A 17,382-nucleotide genomic window follows, 5' to 3' on the forward strand; every position below is an offset into this window, starting at 1 on the left:
GATTATGGAAGCAGGAAATATTACGTTATGTGAAAATAAAAACATTTCTTGACAACTCATACTCAGTGCTCTGAGTTCTGGGCACTTTGGCCATATTGCTAACACTAAATGTTGGCAGAAGACCAACAATATTAGTAAGTGGGAATGAATGAGTAACAGAATGAATCTGAATGAGAATCTGAATGAGAGGGGATAGGAGAATGGTAAAAGATTAGGTAAAGTGAAATGCTTTACGTTATGACAAGGAGAAATTAATGAATGACGTTATATCGTTGTGTTGATAATAATACGTAGGTCATGGCGTGTAAAAGTTCCTTTAGCCAAAGGCAACGGTGTGTTTATGTGATAACTTGTATAGTTATTTGCCTCTGTTTGGCTGACCGAGTGGATCACTTATGTAGCAAAATACTACAAAGGTTAAGTTACTAAAGTGCTGGAAAGGTCCTGCAAAGGTACAACAATAGATTAGTTATGCTTAAATTATTTCGACTGGCCGGAGATTTCTGTCATTAATACAGTCCCAGAGAGTTCTTTACTGGAATTAGACAACGAATATAGTCACTAATGTGCACATTCTTTCCCCGAGAAAATAATTTGAAGGACCTGGGAGTGATAATGCCAGAGGATCTCACCTTCAAAGACCACAACAATGTATCTACCGCATCTGCTAGAAAAATGATAGGATGGATAATGAGAACCTTCAAAACTAGGGATGCTAAGCCCATGATGATTCTCTTCAAATTGCTTATTCTCTCTAGGCTGGAATAAAGCTATATACTAACTGCCCTCTTCAAGGCAGGCGAAATTGCTGACCTGGAGAGTGTACAAAGAACTTTCACGGACACACAAGTACGATAAAGCACCTAAATTATTGGGAACGGTTGATGGCCCTTCATTTATATTCCCTGGAATGTAGTTGAGAGAGATGCATGATAATATACACTTGGAAATCATAGAGGTATTAGTATCAAACTTGCACACGAAAATCACTCCCTACGAAAGCAAAAGTCTCGGCAGGAGATGCAACATCCCCTCAATGAAAGGCAGGGGCGCCACGAGCACATTGAGAGACAACACGATAAGTGTCAGGGGCCCAAGACTGTTCAACTGCCTCCCAGCATACATAAGGGAGTTTACCAATAGACCCCTGGCTGTTTTCAAGACGGCATTTGACAGGCACCTAAAGTCATTACCTGACAAGTCTGGCTGTGGTTCGTACATCGGGTTGCGTGCGGCCAGCAGTAACAGCCTGGTTGATCAGACCCTGATCCACCACGATGCCTGGTCTCAGACCATGCCGCGGGGGCGTTGACTCCCGGAACCCTCACCAGGTATTCTCCAAGTAATAAGTCGATTTAGCCTCACCTCTAGTGGGACCCGGAATTCTTCCCTAAATCGGACAAATCATTCAAATTTTTTTGCCTTGTACTGAAATGGATCTAACTCATAATTTACCTCTTTCTTTCCAGGCTCAAAAAAGGTCCAGCCTACCACTTGGACCTCTTAGTGGTAGCATTAATGAATGGTTTCCTCTCCATCTTCGCCTTACCATGGATGCATGCATGTCTACCACACTCACCTCTGCATGTCCGGTCTCTAGCTGATGTTGAAGAGAGGGTCGAGCAGGGACACGTCTATGAAATGTACGGAGAATATCTGAAATTATAAACCTAAAATAAATAGGAATATATGTTAATTTCAGAGTAGGAATATATGTCATGTAGCCAGTTTGAAAGATTCAGTGTCGTAGTCTCCCTGTGCCATCTATCTTACACCCGCTCTTACTGCCATCTATCTTACACCCGCTCTTACTGCCATCTATCTTACACCCGCTCTTACTGCCATCTATCTTACACCCGCTCTTACTGCCATCTATCTTACACCCGCTCTTACTGCCATCTATCTTACACCTGCTCTTACTGCCATCTATCTTACACCCGCTCTTACTGCCATCTATCTTACACCCGCTCTTACTGCCATCTATCTTACACCCGCTTTTACTGCCATCTATCTTACACCTGCTCTTACTGCCATCTATCTTACACCCGCTCTTACTGCCATCTATCTTACACCTGCTCTTACTGCCATCTATCTTACACCCGCTCTTACTGCCATCTATCTTACACCCGCTCTTACTGCCATCTATCTTACACCCGCTCTTACTGCCATCTATCTTACACCCGCTCTTACTGCCATCTATCTTACACCCGCTCTTACTGCCATCTATCTTACACCTGCTCTTACTGCCATCTATCTTACACCCGCTCTTACTGCCATCTATCTTACACCCGCTCTTTCTGCCATCTATCTTACACCCACTCTTACTGCCATCTATCTTACACCCGCTCTTACTGCCATGTATCTTACACCCGCTCTTACTGCCATCTATCTTACACCTGCTCTTACTGCCATCTATCTTACACCCGCTCTTACTGCCATCTATCTTACACCCGCTCTTTCTACCATCTATCTTACACCCACTCTTACTGCCATCTATCTTACACCCACTCTTACTGCCATTTATCTTACACCCGCTCTTACTGCCATCTATCTTACACCCGCTCTTTCTGCCATCTATCTTACACCTGCTCTTACTGCCATCTATCTTACACCCGCTCTTTCTGCCATCTATCTTACACCCGCTCTTTCTGCCATCTATCTTACACCTGCTCTTACTGCCATCTATCTTACACCCGCTCTTTCTGCCATCTATCTTACACCCGCTCTTTCTGCCATCTATCTTACACCCGCTCTTTCTGCCATCTATCTTACACCTGCTCTTACTGCCATCTATCTTACACCCGCTCTTTCTGCCATCTATCTTACACCCGCTCTTACTGCCATCTATCTTACACCCGCTCTTACTGCCATCTATCTTACACCCGCTCTTACTGCCATCTATCTTACACCCGCTCTTACTGCCATCTATCTTACTCCCGCTCTTACTGCCATCTATCTTACACCCGCTCTTACTGCCATCTATCTTACACCCGCTCTTTCTGCCATCTATCTTACACCCGCTCTTACTGCCATCTATCTTACACCCGCTCTTTCTGCCATCTATCTTACACCCGCTCTTACTGCCATCTATCTTACATCTGAGCTTAGTGCCATCTATCTTACACCCGCTCTTACTGCCATCTATCTTACACCCGCTCTTACTGCCATCTATCTTGCATCTGATCTTAGTGCCATCTATCTTACACCCGCTCTTACTGCCATTTATCTTACACCCGCTCTTACTGCCATCTATCTTACACCCGCTCTTACTGCCATCTATCTTACACCCGCTCTTACTGCCATCTATCTTACACCCGCTCTTACTACCATCTATCTTACACCCGCTCTTACTGCCATCTATCTTACACCCGCTCTTACTACCATCTATCTTACACCCGCTCTTACTGCCATCTATCTTACATCTGATCTTAGTGCCATCTATCTTACACCCGCTCTTACTGCCATCTATCTTACACCCGCTCTTACTGCCATCTATCTTACATCTGATCTTAGTGCCATCTATCTTACACCCGCTCTTACTGCCATTTATCTTACACCCGCTCTTACTGCCATCTATCTTACACCCGCTCTTACTACCATCTATCTTACACCCGCTCTTACTGCCATCTATCTTACACCCGCTCTTACTGCCATCTATCTTACACCCGCTCTTACTGCCATCTATCTTACATCTGATCTTAGTGCCATCTATCTTACACCCGCTCTTACTGCCATTTATCTTACACCCGCTCTTACTGCCATCTATCTTACACCCGCTCTTACTGCCATCTATCTTACACCTGCTCTTACTGCCATCTATCTTACACCCGCTCTTACTGCCATCTATCTTACACCTGCTCTTACTGCCATCTATCTTACACCTGCTCTTACTGCCATCTATCTTACACCCGCTCTTACTGCCATCTATCTTACACCCGCTCTTACTGCCATCTATCTTACACCCGCTCTTACTGCCATCTATCTTACACCCGCTCTTACTGCCATCTATCTTACACCCGCTCTTACTGCCATCTATCTTACATCTGATCTTAGTGCCATCTATCTTACACCCGCTCTTACTACCATCTATCTTACACCCGCTCTTACTGCCATCTATCTTACACCCGCTCTTACTGCCATCTATCTTACACCCGCTCTTACTGCCATCTATCTTACACCTGCTCTTACTACCATCTATCTTACACCCGCTCTTACTGCCATTTATCTTACACCCGCTCTTACTGCCATCTATCTTACACCCGCTCTTACTACCATCTATCTTACACCCGCTCTTACTGCCATCTATCTTACACCCGCTCTTACTACCATCTATCTTACACCCGCTCTTACTGCCATTTATCTTACACCCGCTCTTACTACCATCTATCTTACACCCGCTCTTACTGCCATCTATCTTACACCCGCTCTTACTACCATCTATCTTACACCCGCTCTTACTGCCATTTATCTTACACCCGCTCTTACTGCCATCTATCTTACACCCGCTCTCACTGCCATCTATCTTACATCTGATCTTAGTGCCACCACCTGTCTTACGGTTGAACAGCACCACCTGTCATAATGTTATCCGTCTTACAGTTAGGTTCCATTATATTCCTCTCAACAATGGTCCTGCCTGGTGAAACTTTCTCCGTCTTTTAAAAATCAAATGGATGGTTTAAATCTCTCACATGAATAAACAGAGCATTAGACTTTTGTCCATTTCTAATGCTATACAGTGGACCCCCGGTTAACGATATTTTTTCACTCCAGAAGTATGTTCAGGTGCCAGTACTGACCGAATTTGTTCCCATAAGGAATATTGTGAAGTAGATTAGTCCATTTCAGACCCCCAAACATACACGTACAAACGCACTTACATAAATACACTTACATAATTGGTCGCATTCGGAGGTGATCGTTATGCGGGGCTCCACTGTATTTATGTTGTTGTAACCATAGTTCAAGACTTTTCCCAACTTGACCGTAATAAAAGTCTTGAACTAATATTACAATAACACTGGACAAGAGTCTAATGGTCTGTTTATTCATGTGAGACATTTTAACCATCCAACTGTTTTTTAAAAGGCCGAAAAAGTTGCATCAAGCATTTCTATGGTTGAGAGAAATATAATAGAATTAAGCTTCATAAAAAATAGTTTGAAATTTAAGATGAATATTGTTTTAGGGTTATACAAATTAGATTCATTTATAATTAATAAAATTTGGGAAGAGTTTATGATATATTCGGCATGTTAAAAATCTTATAGCTTGGGTAGAATATAAACTATGTCCGACAGGTCCTTGACCACCTCACCCGCATCATTATGACAGGTTCAGGTGTTGTATTTTGACCGTGAAGCGTAATCTCGTCCTTATATGCCTTTTGTTAACCTTTTATTTTTAGTTCCTTGATAATATAAGAAATCACGAAAGTGCTTGGAAGTTAACTGTTCGTTTTTACAGTGGTTGTTCTGCATAATGTGATATTACCTGTTTACTGTGATCTTACCACACACACACACACACACACACACACACACACACACACACACACACACACGCATATATATATATATATATATATATATATATATATATATATATATATATATATATATATATATATATATATATATATATATATGTCGTGCCGAATATGTAAAACTGGTCAATTAGCAAGAACTCATTTAAAATTAAGTCCTTTCTAGAATTTTCTCTTATACGTTTAAAGATATATTTTTTTCATTAATGATAATGTAAAAAATTTAAATTTTGCACCATAAGAATCTTAGAAAACTTACCTAAGCTTATTATAACAAGAACAATTTATTTTAGCCTAACCTAATTAAATATATTTTAGATTTGTTTACAATAATTTAATACTAAACAAGCACAGTGAAATATATTTTTTCGTTAGGTTCAGAATGATTTTGGCGAAGCTATTGCATACACAAATTTTCATTTGTCCTATATGGCAAGATGAACGTTGCTATTTAAGCCAAGATCGCAAGTTCTGCCTGTTCGGCACGACATACGTGTATGTACGTATATATATATATATATATATATATATATATATATATATATATATATATATATTATATATATATATATATATATAAATATATATATATGTCGTGCCGAATATGTAAAACTGGTCAATTAGCAAGAACTCATTTAAAATTAAATCCTTTCTAAAATTTTCTCTTATACGCTTAAAGATATATTTTTTTCATTAATGTTAATGTAAAAAATTTTAATTTTGCACCAAAAGATTCTTAGAAAACTTACCTAACCTTATTATAACAAGAGCAATTTATTTTAGCCTAACCCAACTAAATATAGTTTAGATTTGTTCACAGTAATTTAATACTAAACAAACACAGTGAAATATATTTTTTTCGTTAGGTTCAGAATGATTTTGGTAAAGTTATTGCATACACAAATTTTCACTTGACCTATATGGCAAGATGAGCGTTGCTATTTAAGCAAAGATCGCAAGTTCTGCCTATTCGGCACGACATATATATATATATATATATATATATATATATATATATATATATATATATATATATATATATATATATATATATATATATATATATAATAATATATAATAATATATAATATATAATATATATATATAATAATATATAATATGCTTGCTGCATACTTGGCTCACGTCCAGCCTCGGAGGAGCTGGAGGAAATTCATCATCTTTGATACATTGTGCCATTGTATTCATGTTTATGTTTTTTTCTGTAAATGTATTTTGTTTATTAATAAATGTTCACATAGAATAATAAACATATAGGGGGTGGTAGGAGAAGAAAATATTCAAACAGCTCCGGGGAGAACCTTGAGTTTTCTCTGAGGTACGTTTATTGTCTTCTCTGAGGATGAGGGTCCCCATTCCAGCCATAGAGGTGGTACTTCCCTATATATTTATTTGAATTGATAATAAAAAATATATATATATATATATATATATATATATATATATATATATATATATACAGTGTGTGTGTTTGTGTGTATATATACAGCAATATGTTTAATAAAACTGCAACCTGTTATGAAATAATATATACATAAAATACTTGTCATTAACCCTATGTTTAATAAATCAGTCAGCACCTGTATTTGAATTTTAGTAATTTATCAGAGGTTTAACACAAGCAACCCGCACATAGGAGAAAGAAACTTACGATGACGTTTTGTTTCGGTCTGACTTGGACCATTTACAAAGTCACTTTGTAAATGGTTCAAGTCGGACTGAAACCTGGTAGCAAACTTCTCCTTCCTGTACGCGGGTTGTTTGTGTTGTTCCAGCCACGGTATTGTGTCTTTTAGCTCTTTATCACAACTTACTGTAATTTTTAACAGAATCGTGAAGGTGCGGGAGACTCGCTTGACTGGACTCTTCTCCAATATCCTCATCGGGTTATCCATCTTCTTGTTACCTTATCCTCTGGCCTATATTCCAACAGCAGTGCTTGATGGCCTCTTCCTTTATATGGCTGTTACTGCACTTAATGGAAACCAAATGTTTGAGCGTATATCACTGCTTTTTATGGAACAGGTATGATCAGTCCTAACATTAGCCTTAAGGTTTTTATTTATTTGTTTTTTTATTCACTAGATATGCACTAGCGTTAAGGCAGACTGCTTATAGCAAATTATTAAATTTATGGAAGATGCAAAACCTGTGAAGTCATTTAGCATTATGCTACAGGTGGAAGGAATGGTAGAAGGCTTAGATAATGAGAGAAAATGGAAAGTGGGTAAAGGAGGGAAGAGAATTAGTTAATGTAGGGAATCATTATCATTTAGGAGAGTGTTGAGGAGTGCAAGTGACCTATCATGGGAACATGTGCATAATCTGACCCAGCTGCTGTACCTGGTCTTTTTAACAATGATGATTATAATAATATTTATTTCTATTAAGTTACATAATAAAATTAATGCAGGAAGAGTCGACATTTTTGTCATACTTTATAGCAGCCATTGATTAAAAATGCTTTCAAATGAGCTGATGTAGGTAACAGCTATTAGCTTGCCAATAAAGTTAGGAATCCTTAACCTGTAATATAGCTGTCAATAAAGCTAGGGATCCTTAACCTTGTCAAACCCTGTGTAAAAAAAAAAAAAAAAAAAAAAAAAAAAAAACAAAAAAAAAAAAAAAAAAAGAGCATTTGGGGCCGATTTAAAATTAAGTTAAAACCACAAATATTTTTTGTATTAAGTTGGTTTACTTGAATTCTAAAAGTTTACAATCACTGATATTAACTCCAACAATCTGGATTATTTTTATCAGGACAGTTTGTTATAATGTTTGTAGTAGTTGTGACGTACAGACATAAACTGCTGATAGTGACAATAACAATATGAATATTGTTATGACTTACATAAACAAGGATGATATTGATAAATTGTGTTTTAACATAGTAATTACTTTATTCAGAATTTAGGTCAGGGGAAGGTGATTTTTTTAATATGAAGCAGGTGGCAGATTGGGAACATTTTACGTTTCCTGGAAGAGAATTTTCAAATTTTAGGGACCTTGATTCGCATGGAGTTCCTAAATAGGTTGATAGGTTAGAAAGGTTGACACTAGTAATGAATGTTCAAGGATTGTGAAAGGTATACTTGGATAAGTGCATCATTATCAATATAGACTAATGCATCAGGTAAATATTTTAAGTGTAAAGTTGAACTGAATTCAGTGATTGTCCAGTATTTTCATAATTAGTTTATAATCCTGTACATAAAATAAAATCAAAGCACACTATAAATACAGTATTCAAAATATTAAAATTTTCTTTAAAAAATTAATTATAATAATAAGAAATGGGTTGGAGGGATGATAAAATTGTACGAAATTTCCTTGACTTACGTAACTAATCAATTACTTTATATAAAATGAAAGACACAGTTTAAATCCTTTACTACCGACGTTTTGTCTGTTTCAGGCAGCATATCCACCTAATCACTACATCAGACGAGTCCCTCAGCGCAAAATCCATAAGTTCACAGGACTACAAGTTGTTCAGTTGCTAGTAATGTGTTCCCTAGGGTTTGCTCCTTGGCCATATCTCAAGATGATGTTTCCAGTTGCCCTCCTCCTCCTCCTACCTATCAGGTGACTGTAAATATATACTTTCGTTAATATATATTCATATTTTAACACTTATATTTAACAGCAGTAGGATGGTGGACAGCAACCACCCAGGGAGGTACTACCGTCGTGTGGTAGTGGGTTGGTGGACAGCAACTACCCAGGGAGATACTACAGTCGTGTGGTAGTGGGTTGGTAGACAACAACCACCCAGGGAGGTACTACCGTCGTGTGGTAGTGGGTTGGTAGACAGCAACCACCCAGGGAGGTACTACCGTCGTGTGGTAGTAGGTTGGTAGACAGCAACCACCCAGGGAGGTACTACCGTCGTGTGGTAGTAGGTTGGTAGACAGCAACCACCCAGGGAGGTACTACCGTCGTGTGGTAGTAGGTTGGTAGACAGCAACCACCCAGGGAGGTACTACCGTCGTGTGGTAGTAGGTTGGTGGACAGCAACCACCCAGGGAGGTACTACCGTCGTGTGGTAGTAGGTTGGTAGACAGCAACCACCCAGGGGGGTACTTCTGTCTGCCAAATGAGTGTAAGACAGGAACCTGTATTTGTTTTACATGATGGTAGGAGTGCTGATGTCTTTTTTCTGTCTCATAGAAACACAAGATAACAGATATATCTTATTCATTTACTTACAGTGTATGCATTTATGTATACACACTCACCTAAGTTTTCCTTGCTTTTTCTTAATAGTTCTTGTTCTTATCATTTACCTTCCATATCTGTAAGGAAGTGGAATAAAAAATTTTCCTTCATAAGTCATGCGTGTTGCAAGAGTCAACTAAAATGCCGGGAGCAGTGGGTTAGTAACCTTTTTCCCGTACAGCTTACTAAAAAGAAAAAGAAATTTTCTATATAGAATGTTTGAATGTGCGTGGATGTAGTGTGGATGATAAGAAAGAGAAGATTGTGGATGTTATGAATGAAAAGAGGCTGGATGTCCTGGCTCTAAGTGAAACAAAGCTAAAAGGGGTAGAAGAGCTTCAGCGGGGAGAAATAAATGGGATTAGGTCAGGGTTTTTTAATAGAGTTAGAGCTAAGGAAGGAGTAGAATAAAATAAAGGATCACTTATGGCAGGAACAGAAGGAATATAAATGTATAAATTCGAGGATTATGTTGAGTAAAATAAGGGTCGGATGTGTAAAGTGGGTGACAGAGAAGACTGAAGTGTAAAAGAGAGAGAGAGAGAGAGAGAGAGAGAGAGAGAGAAAGAGAGATTAAGGAGATGTTGAGTGTATAGGGAGTTTTGAACCAAGTGAGAGAGTGCTTGTGGTGGAGGGCCTAAATGCTAAAGTGGGTAAAATTGTTATGGAGGGAGTAGTAGGTAGGTTTGGGGTGCCAGGGGTAAATGAAGATGGGGAGCCTTTAATTGAGCTATGTGTAAAAAGAGGTTTGGTAATAAGTAATACATATTTTATGAAAAGAGGATAAACAAGTATACAAGATTTGATATAACACGTAATGAAAGTAGTTTGTTACATTATGTATTGGTGGATGAAAGGTTGATGGGTAGACTTCAGGATGTACATGTTTATAGAGGGGCAACAAATATATCGGATCATTATTTAGTTGTAGCTACAGTTAGATTAAGAGATAGATGGGACAAAAGGAAAAATGGCAACAATAAGTAAGAGAAAGGTGAAAACTTTACAATGGAGGAGGAAGTTAGGTGAAATATAAGCAACTACTGGGAGGACGATGGGCTAATGAGAGTATAGTAAGTGTGGGGGTTGAAGAGGGCCGGGATAGTTTTAAAAAGGTATTTTTAGAATGCGAGCCAGAAGTTTGTGGCTATAGGAGGGTGGGTACAGGAGGAGTGACTGCTGGAATGATGAGATAAAGGGTGTGATAAGAGAGAAAAACGTTGCCCATGAGAGATTTCTACAAAGCAGAAGTGATACAAGAAGGGTGGAGTATATGAAGAGTAAAACAGAGGTGAAGACAGTGGTGAGGGAATGCAAAAAGGAAGGCAAATGACAGGAGGTACTATCAACAAATTTTACTGATAATAAGAAAAAAATTGGATTGAGGTAAATAGGTTAAGAAAGCCTAAGGAATGAATGAATTTGATAGTTAACAACAGAATATGGAGTTAGTAGATGGGGCGTTGGAGGTATTGGGAAGATGGTGGGAATATTTTGAGGAACTGTTAAATGTTGATGAAGAGGAGGAGGCAGTAATTTCATGCATTGGTCAGGGAGGTATAACATCTTTTAGGAGTGAAGAAGAGCCGGATGTGAATGTGGGGGAGGTGCATAAGGCATTAGGTAGAATGAAAAAGGGTAAAGCAGGATGGAACTGATGGGATCATGACAGATGTGTTACAAGCAGAGGGGGGATATTATTTTGGAGTGGTTGGTACTTTTGTTTACTTGGAGTTTACCTGGAGAGGGCTTCGGGGGTCAACGCCCCCGCGGCCCGGTCTGAAACCAGACCTCATGGTGGATCAGGGTCTGATCAACCACGCTGCTACTGCTGACCGCACGCAAGCTGATGTACGAACCACAGCCCGGTTGGTCAGGTATTGACTTTAGGTGCCTGTCCAGTGCCTTCTTGAAGACAGCTAGGGGTCTATTGGTAATCTCCCTTATCTATGCTGTGAGGTAATTGAACAGTCTTGGGCCCTGGACACCTATTGTATTGTCTTTCGGTGTACCCGTGGCTCCCCTGCTTTTCATCGGGGGAATGTTGCATCTCCTGCCGAGTCTTTTGCTTTCATAGGGAGTGATTTTCGTGTGCAGGTTTGGTACCAATCCCTCCAGGACCTTTCAAGTGTATATTATCATGTATCTCTCTCGCCTGCATTCGAGGGAATACAGATCAAGGACCTTCAACCATTCCAAATAGTTTAGGTGCCTTATTGTACTTATGTGTGCCTTGAAAGTTCTTTGTACACTCTCCAGGTCTGCAATGCCTCCAGCCTTGAAGGGGGCCTTAGTGTATAGCAGTATTCCAGCCTAGAGAGCACAAGTGATTTGAAGAGAATCATCATGGGCTTGGCATCCCTAGTTTTGAAGGTTCTCATTATCCATCCTATCATTTTCCTAGCGGATGAGGTCGATACTTTGTTGTGGTCTTTGAAGGCGAGAACCTCTCACATTAACACTCCCAGGTCCTTCACATTACTTTTCTGCTCTATTGTATGGTTAGAATTTGTTGTATACCCTGCCACATTTTTAATTTCTTCAAGTTTCCCATGTCTGAGTAGTTGAAATTTCTCCTCGTTGAACTTCATATTGTTTTGAGTGGCCCATTCGAAGATTTGGTTGATGTCCGCTTGGAGTCTCGCGGTGTCTTCGATAGAGGTCACTGCAATGGTAATCCGGGTGTCATTCGCAAAGGAAGACACGGAGCTATGGCTTACATCTCTGTCTATGTCAGAAATGAGAATGAGGAATAGAATGGGAACGAGTACTGTGCCTTGTGGAACAGAGCTTTTTACCGTGGCTGCCTGGGACTTTACTCTGTTTACTGTTACTCTTTGTGTTCTATTTGTCAAGAAGTTGTAGATCCATCTACCAACTTTTCCCGTTATTCCTTTATCACGAATTTTGTGTGCTATTAGACCATGGTCACACTTGTTGAAAGCTTTTGCAAAGTCTGTGTATACTACATCTGTATTTTGTTTATCCTCTGCAGCATCCAGGACCTTGTCATAGTGGTCCAGTAGCTGGGACAGGCAGGACCGACCTACTCTAAACCCGTGTTGCACTGGGTTGTGTAATTGATGGGTATCTAGGTGGTTGGCGATCTTGCTTCTTAGAACCCTCTCAAAGATTTTTATATGGGATGTTAGTGCTATCGGTCTGTAGTTCTTTGCAATTGCTTTACTGCCACCTTTGTGGAGTAGGGCTATGTCTGTTGTTTTTAGTGTGTGTGGGATGACCCCTGTGTCCATGCTCCCTCTCCATAAAATGCTGAAGGCACGCGATAGGGGCTTCTTGCAATTCTTGATGAACACGGAGTTCCACGAGTCTGGGCCTGGGGCAGAGTGCATGGGCATGTCATTAATTGCCTCTTCGTCATTGTTAGTGAAGATGAGGTCCAGCGCATTTTCTAGTCTTATAGGCTCTACTATTTGCTGATTCAATGAATGTGTGGAAGAGGAGAAGGTACCAAGGGATTGGCAGAGACGGATAGAGGGATGGGTGGCAAAAGAGACTTTAAAATTATAGGGAAATAAGTTTACTGAGTATACCAAATAAGGTGAATGGTAGGGTTATTACTGATAGAATTAGAGGTAAAACAGAGAGCTGGATTGCAGATGAACATGGAGGCTTTAGAAAGGGTAGGGGATGTGTAGATCAAGTGTTTACTTTGAAGCATTTAAATGAACAACATTTAGATAAAGGTAGGGGAGTTTTCATTGCATTTACGGGTTTATGATGGAGAAGATAGGAGAGCAATGTGGCAGATGTTGCAAATGTATGGAAGAGGTAGTAAGTTACTAAATGCTGTAAAGAGATTTTATGAGGATAGTGAGGCTCAGGTTAGGGTGTGTAAGAGAGAGGAAGACTACTTTTCAGTAAAAGTAGGCCTTAGACAGGGATGTATAATGTCACCATGCATAGTGTGGTGTAAATATTATGCAGAAAATTCGTAGTGTGGAAATTAGGAGGAAGTGTGGAGTTACTAAAAGTATTGTTCAGAGGGCTGAAATAGGGTGTATAAATCTATAGTGGAAGGGAGGAAGGGTAGGAGTCGTCCTATGAAAGCATGGAGAGATGGATAAAAGAGGTTTTGTGTGCAAGGGGCCTTGACATGCAGCAGGCATGTATGAATGTGTTATTTAAGAGTGAATGGAAACGAATGGTTTTTGGGACCTGACGAGCTGTTGGAGTGAGCAGGGAAATATTTTTTGAAGGGATTCAGGAAACCGGTTAGCCGGACTTAAGTCCCGGATGTGGGAAGTACAATGCCTCCACTTTAAAGGAGGGTTTTGGGATATTGGCTGTTTGGAGTGACATCTAAATTGTCACATCGGGGCACCTCTACAAAGACTGATTTTGTGTGAATGATGGTGAAAGTGTTTCTTTCTTTTTTGGGTCACATTGCCTCGATGGAAGACGGCCGACGTGTTGAAAAAAAAAGTCTAAAAGTTATCTTACCTCGGATTTTTTCAAAGCCCAGCCGTATCTAAGACAACTCCCACCCTGGAGGTGCGACCCACTATATCGACTAACACCTAGGTGCCTGCCTAATGTTAGGTGAACAGGAGCTGCAGGTGAAGTGAAACTTATCCTCATGTCTCAGCTTAGAAATCAATCTTGGGCGTTTTCTAACCCCTCACCCCCCCCCCCCCTCAAACTATAGATCATAGCACATGCTGCCTTAATTGAAGTTTTTCCTAATTTCAGTGTTCTATAAACTAGTGGGGGACTCTTAGGACTGTTTTTTGTCATTTCTAACTGCTGCACCTACCACAGCAGTCACCACAGCAGTGTTTAAAAACCAAATTAACTCACTTTATCCATCCATATGAGAGAGGAATACTATTTCTTTCTGGCGGTAGTGGTAGTTACTCCAAAGGTTACATTGGACTGACTAGTAAATGCTTTCTGACACCGGATGTAAAAATGAGTAGCCTTGCCGTAGTTGGGAGTCTAGTGCAGACATAAAAAAACTTGAGGGTTGCTTCACAGCTCTGCTGTAATTGATGATACATTTTGTTTATCTTTGCTCGATGTCTTGTTTTATTAAGAAAATGTATATAACTATGTAATATTCTCTATTCCTTAATAAAATATATGATTGTATGGTCTGTTAAAGTTATTTTGAAAAATTAGACACATGTTACACATATGTTTAATTCTTCATATTGTCAGTATTTTATACCATCCATATATAAGGTTATTTTCGCTATTTGGAACTTGAACTGGTGTGAACATTAATGGTTTTAGATTATCTACTATAAATGCAAAAGCTCACTGATCCAATAATTGTTTCTACATTTTGCATGATTTTAAATGTTCACTTGTAATAAACTTTACTTAGTGAATTGTTACACAAACTGATCATGGTATACTTTATGTAAAGTGATTAATCAGTGTTGGCCATTCAGTACAAGGAGTGGAAGAGGCTCGATCCTCGGTTTGCTAAGTGCAACACATACAAACACACACACACACACACACACACACACACACACACACACACACACACACACACACACACACACACACACACACACACACACTATTCAACTGCATTTTCATGTGTAAAAATCTATAACAATTTTTATTAACAATGGTTTGATATTTACAGGCACAAGTTAGTTCCATTGGTGATCGAAGACAAGTACCTAGCAGCACTGGATGGTGAGCACCAGTAATACGACCATCCTCAGCTCATGTCTAAGTTCGTGTAATCACAGTGAAGTTCTGTGAGTTAGGAGAACTTCACATGGTTATTAAGTTTGTGCGACCACCATCAACTTCACACAGCCTGAGCAACCTCATGTGACCTTCATCTGTAAATGACCTCACCAGCAGCAAATATGACCCAAATGTTAAGGCATCTGACACCAATGCGATCACATGTTCTACACATACAATCATTATATGGTTAGCCAACCTCATAGTCAGTGAGTGTAGCTCACTATTGCATAATCAGTTTGTATGCAATGCATAGCCTGTTTTAGTAGCTAATAAGTTTTATGAAAAATTTCATGTGGGATGACTAGATATTAATAGGGAATATATATTCATTATATTATAATATATTACAGTGTGTGTATTTTATAGCATATATATATATATATATATATATATATATATATATATATATATATATATATATATATATATATATATATATATATATATATATATATATATATATATATATATATATATATATATATATATATATATATGTATACTATCTCTTAGTAAACATCAGGATTCGAAACTGCACACTCTGCTACAGTGCATGCAGTGCATTATCTACACAGCTGTGTGGATAAAATACTGCATACACTAATGGGGAGTGTGGAGGTTAAAATCCTAGTGGGGACTAAGAGATAATGTTTGTAAATAATCTCGCCCGGTTGCGACTTGTTAATTATATATATAGATATATATATATAGATATATATATATATATATATATATAGATATATATATATATATATATATACAATTATGTCGTGCCTAATAAGCCGAACTTGCCAAATAGGCTGGACTCTATTAAAAATTAAACTTTTCTTAAAAATTCTTTTACAGAATATAAGATAATATTTTCCACTGACAGTGATATATAGATTCATTTTTTTTATCAAACCTAACTTAGAAACCTAATCTAACCTAACTTAACCTAACCTAAGCTAACCTAACCTTACCTAACCTAACTTAACCTAGCATAATTTATTTTAGAAAAATTCTTTAATGCAGCACATATGTCAGTTTCAATTGATTTTATACTCAATCTCTCTCTCTCTCTCTCTCTCTCTCTCTCTCTCTCTGTATATATATATATATATCTATATATATTGATGTTTAGACTGATTTCCGCTTCTTTATAGCAAAAACTAAAACTGAACTCTGCCGAATTATCAATATGGAAATTTGTTTTACCCATAAATCAGTGAAAATCAATCTGAACACAACTAAAAATATATGTATCATTGATTTTAAGCAATATTAAATAAATTTAAACTGATCTGTACTAAGCAGAATTTAGCTAAAAAGAAAAGCTAGTTTAAGTTAGGTTAGTTAAGGTTTCCTTGTTAGGTTTAGTTCAAAAATAAAACTTTTTATATCATTCTCAATAAAAAATATTTCTATCATTCTATATATATTTTTTTTCTTTTGAAAAGTCTTATTTTTAAGGAATTTCGGCCTTTTCGGCAAGTTTGGCTTATTATTATTATTATTATTATTATTATTATTATTGTTATTATTATTACTATATATATATATATATATATATATATATATATATATATATATATATATATATATATATATATATATATATTATATATATATATATATATATATATATATATATATATATATATATATATATATATATATATATATATATATATATATATATATATATATATATATATATATATATATATATATATATATATATGGAAAATGCATACAAGAAAATGACTACTTATGGGAAATAAATTTAATTTCTCTATGTAAGTGAAGTTGCTGCCGGTATTATTCACACCCCTGAGCAATGAGACTTCTCACCTCCAGGGAGGTACATACTTCCCAGGTTGAGAGAC

The 17,382-nt window shown here is 37.9% G+C and overlaps 1 protein-coding gene across 1 annotated transcript in view; it reads left to right on the plus strand.

Annotated features, from left to right (window-relative positions):
* Positions 1-15,862, plus strand: part of LOC128696620 (solute carrier family 4 member 11) — a 200,278-nt gene extending 184,416 nt beyond the window's left edge. Inside the window, exons 9-12 of the mRNA XM_053787933.2 lie at positions 1,470-1,643; positions 7,393-7,588; positions 8,979-9,148; positions 15,402-15,862. Of these exons, the coding sequence (XP_053643908.2) occupies positions 1,470-1,643; positions 7,393-7,588; positions 8,979-9,148; positions 15,402-15,468 (607 nt within the window). The 3' untranslated portion in view covers positions 15,469-15,862. The remainder of the gene's footprint in view (positions 1-1,469; positions 1,644-7,392; positions 7,589-8,978; positions 9,149-15,401) is intronic.
* Positions 15,863-17,382: the final 1,520 nt, after the last annotated feature.

The sequence above is a fragment of the Cherax quadricarinatus genome, chromosome 46 (assembly GCF_038502225.1).
Source record: "Cherax quadricarinatus isolate ZL_2023a chromosome 46, ASM3850222v1, whole genome shotgun sequence".
In the NCBI taxonomy this organism is placed as follows: domain Eukaryota; kingdom Metazoa; phylum Arthropoda; class Malacostraca; order Decapoda; family Parastacidae; genus Cherax; species Cherax quadricarinatus.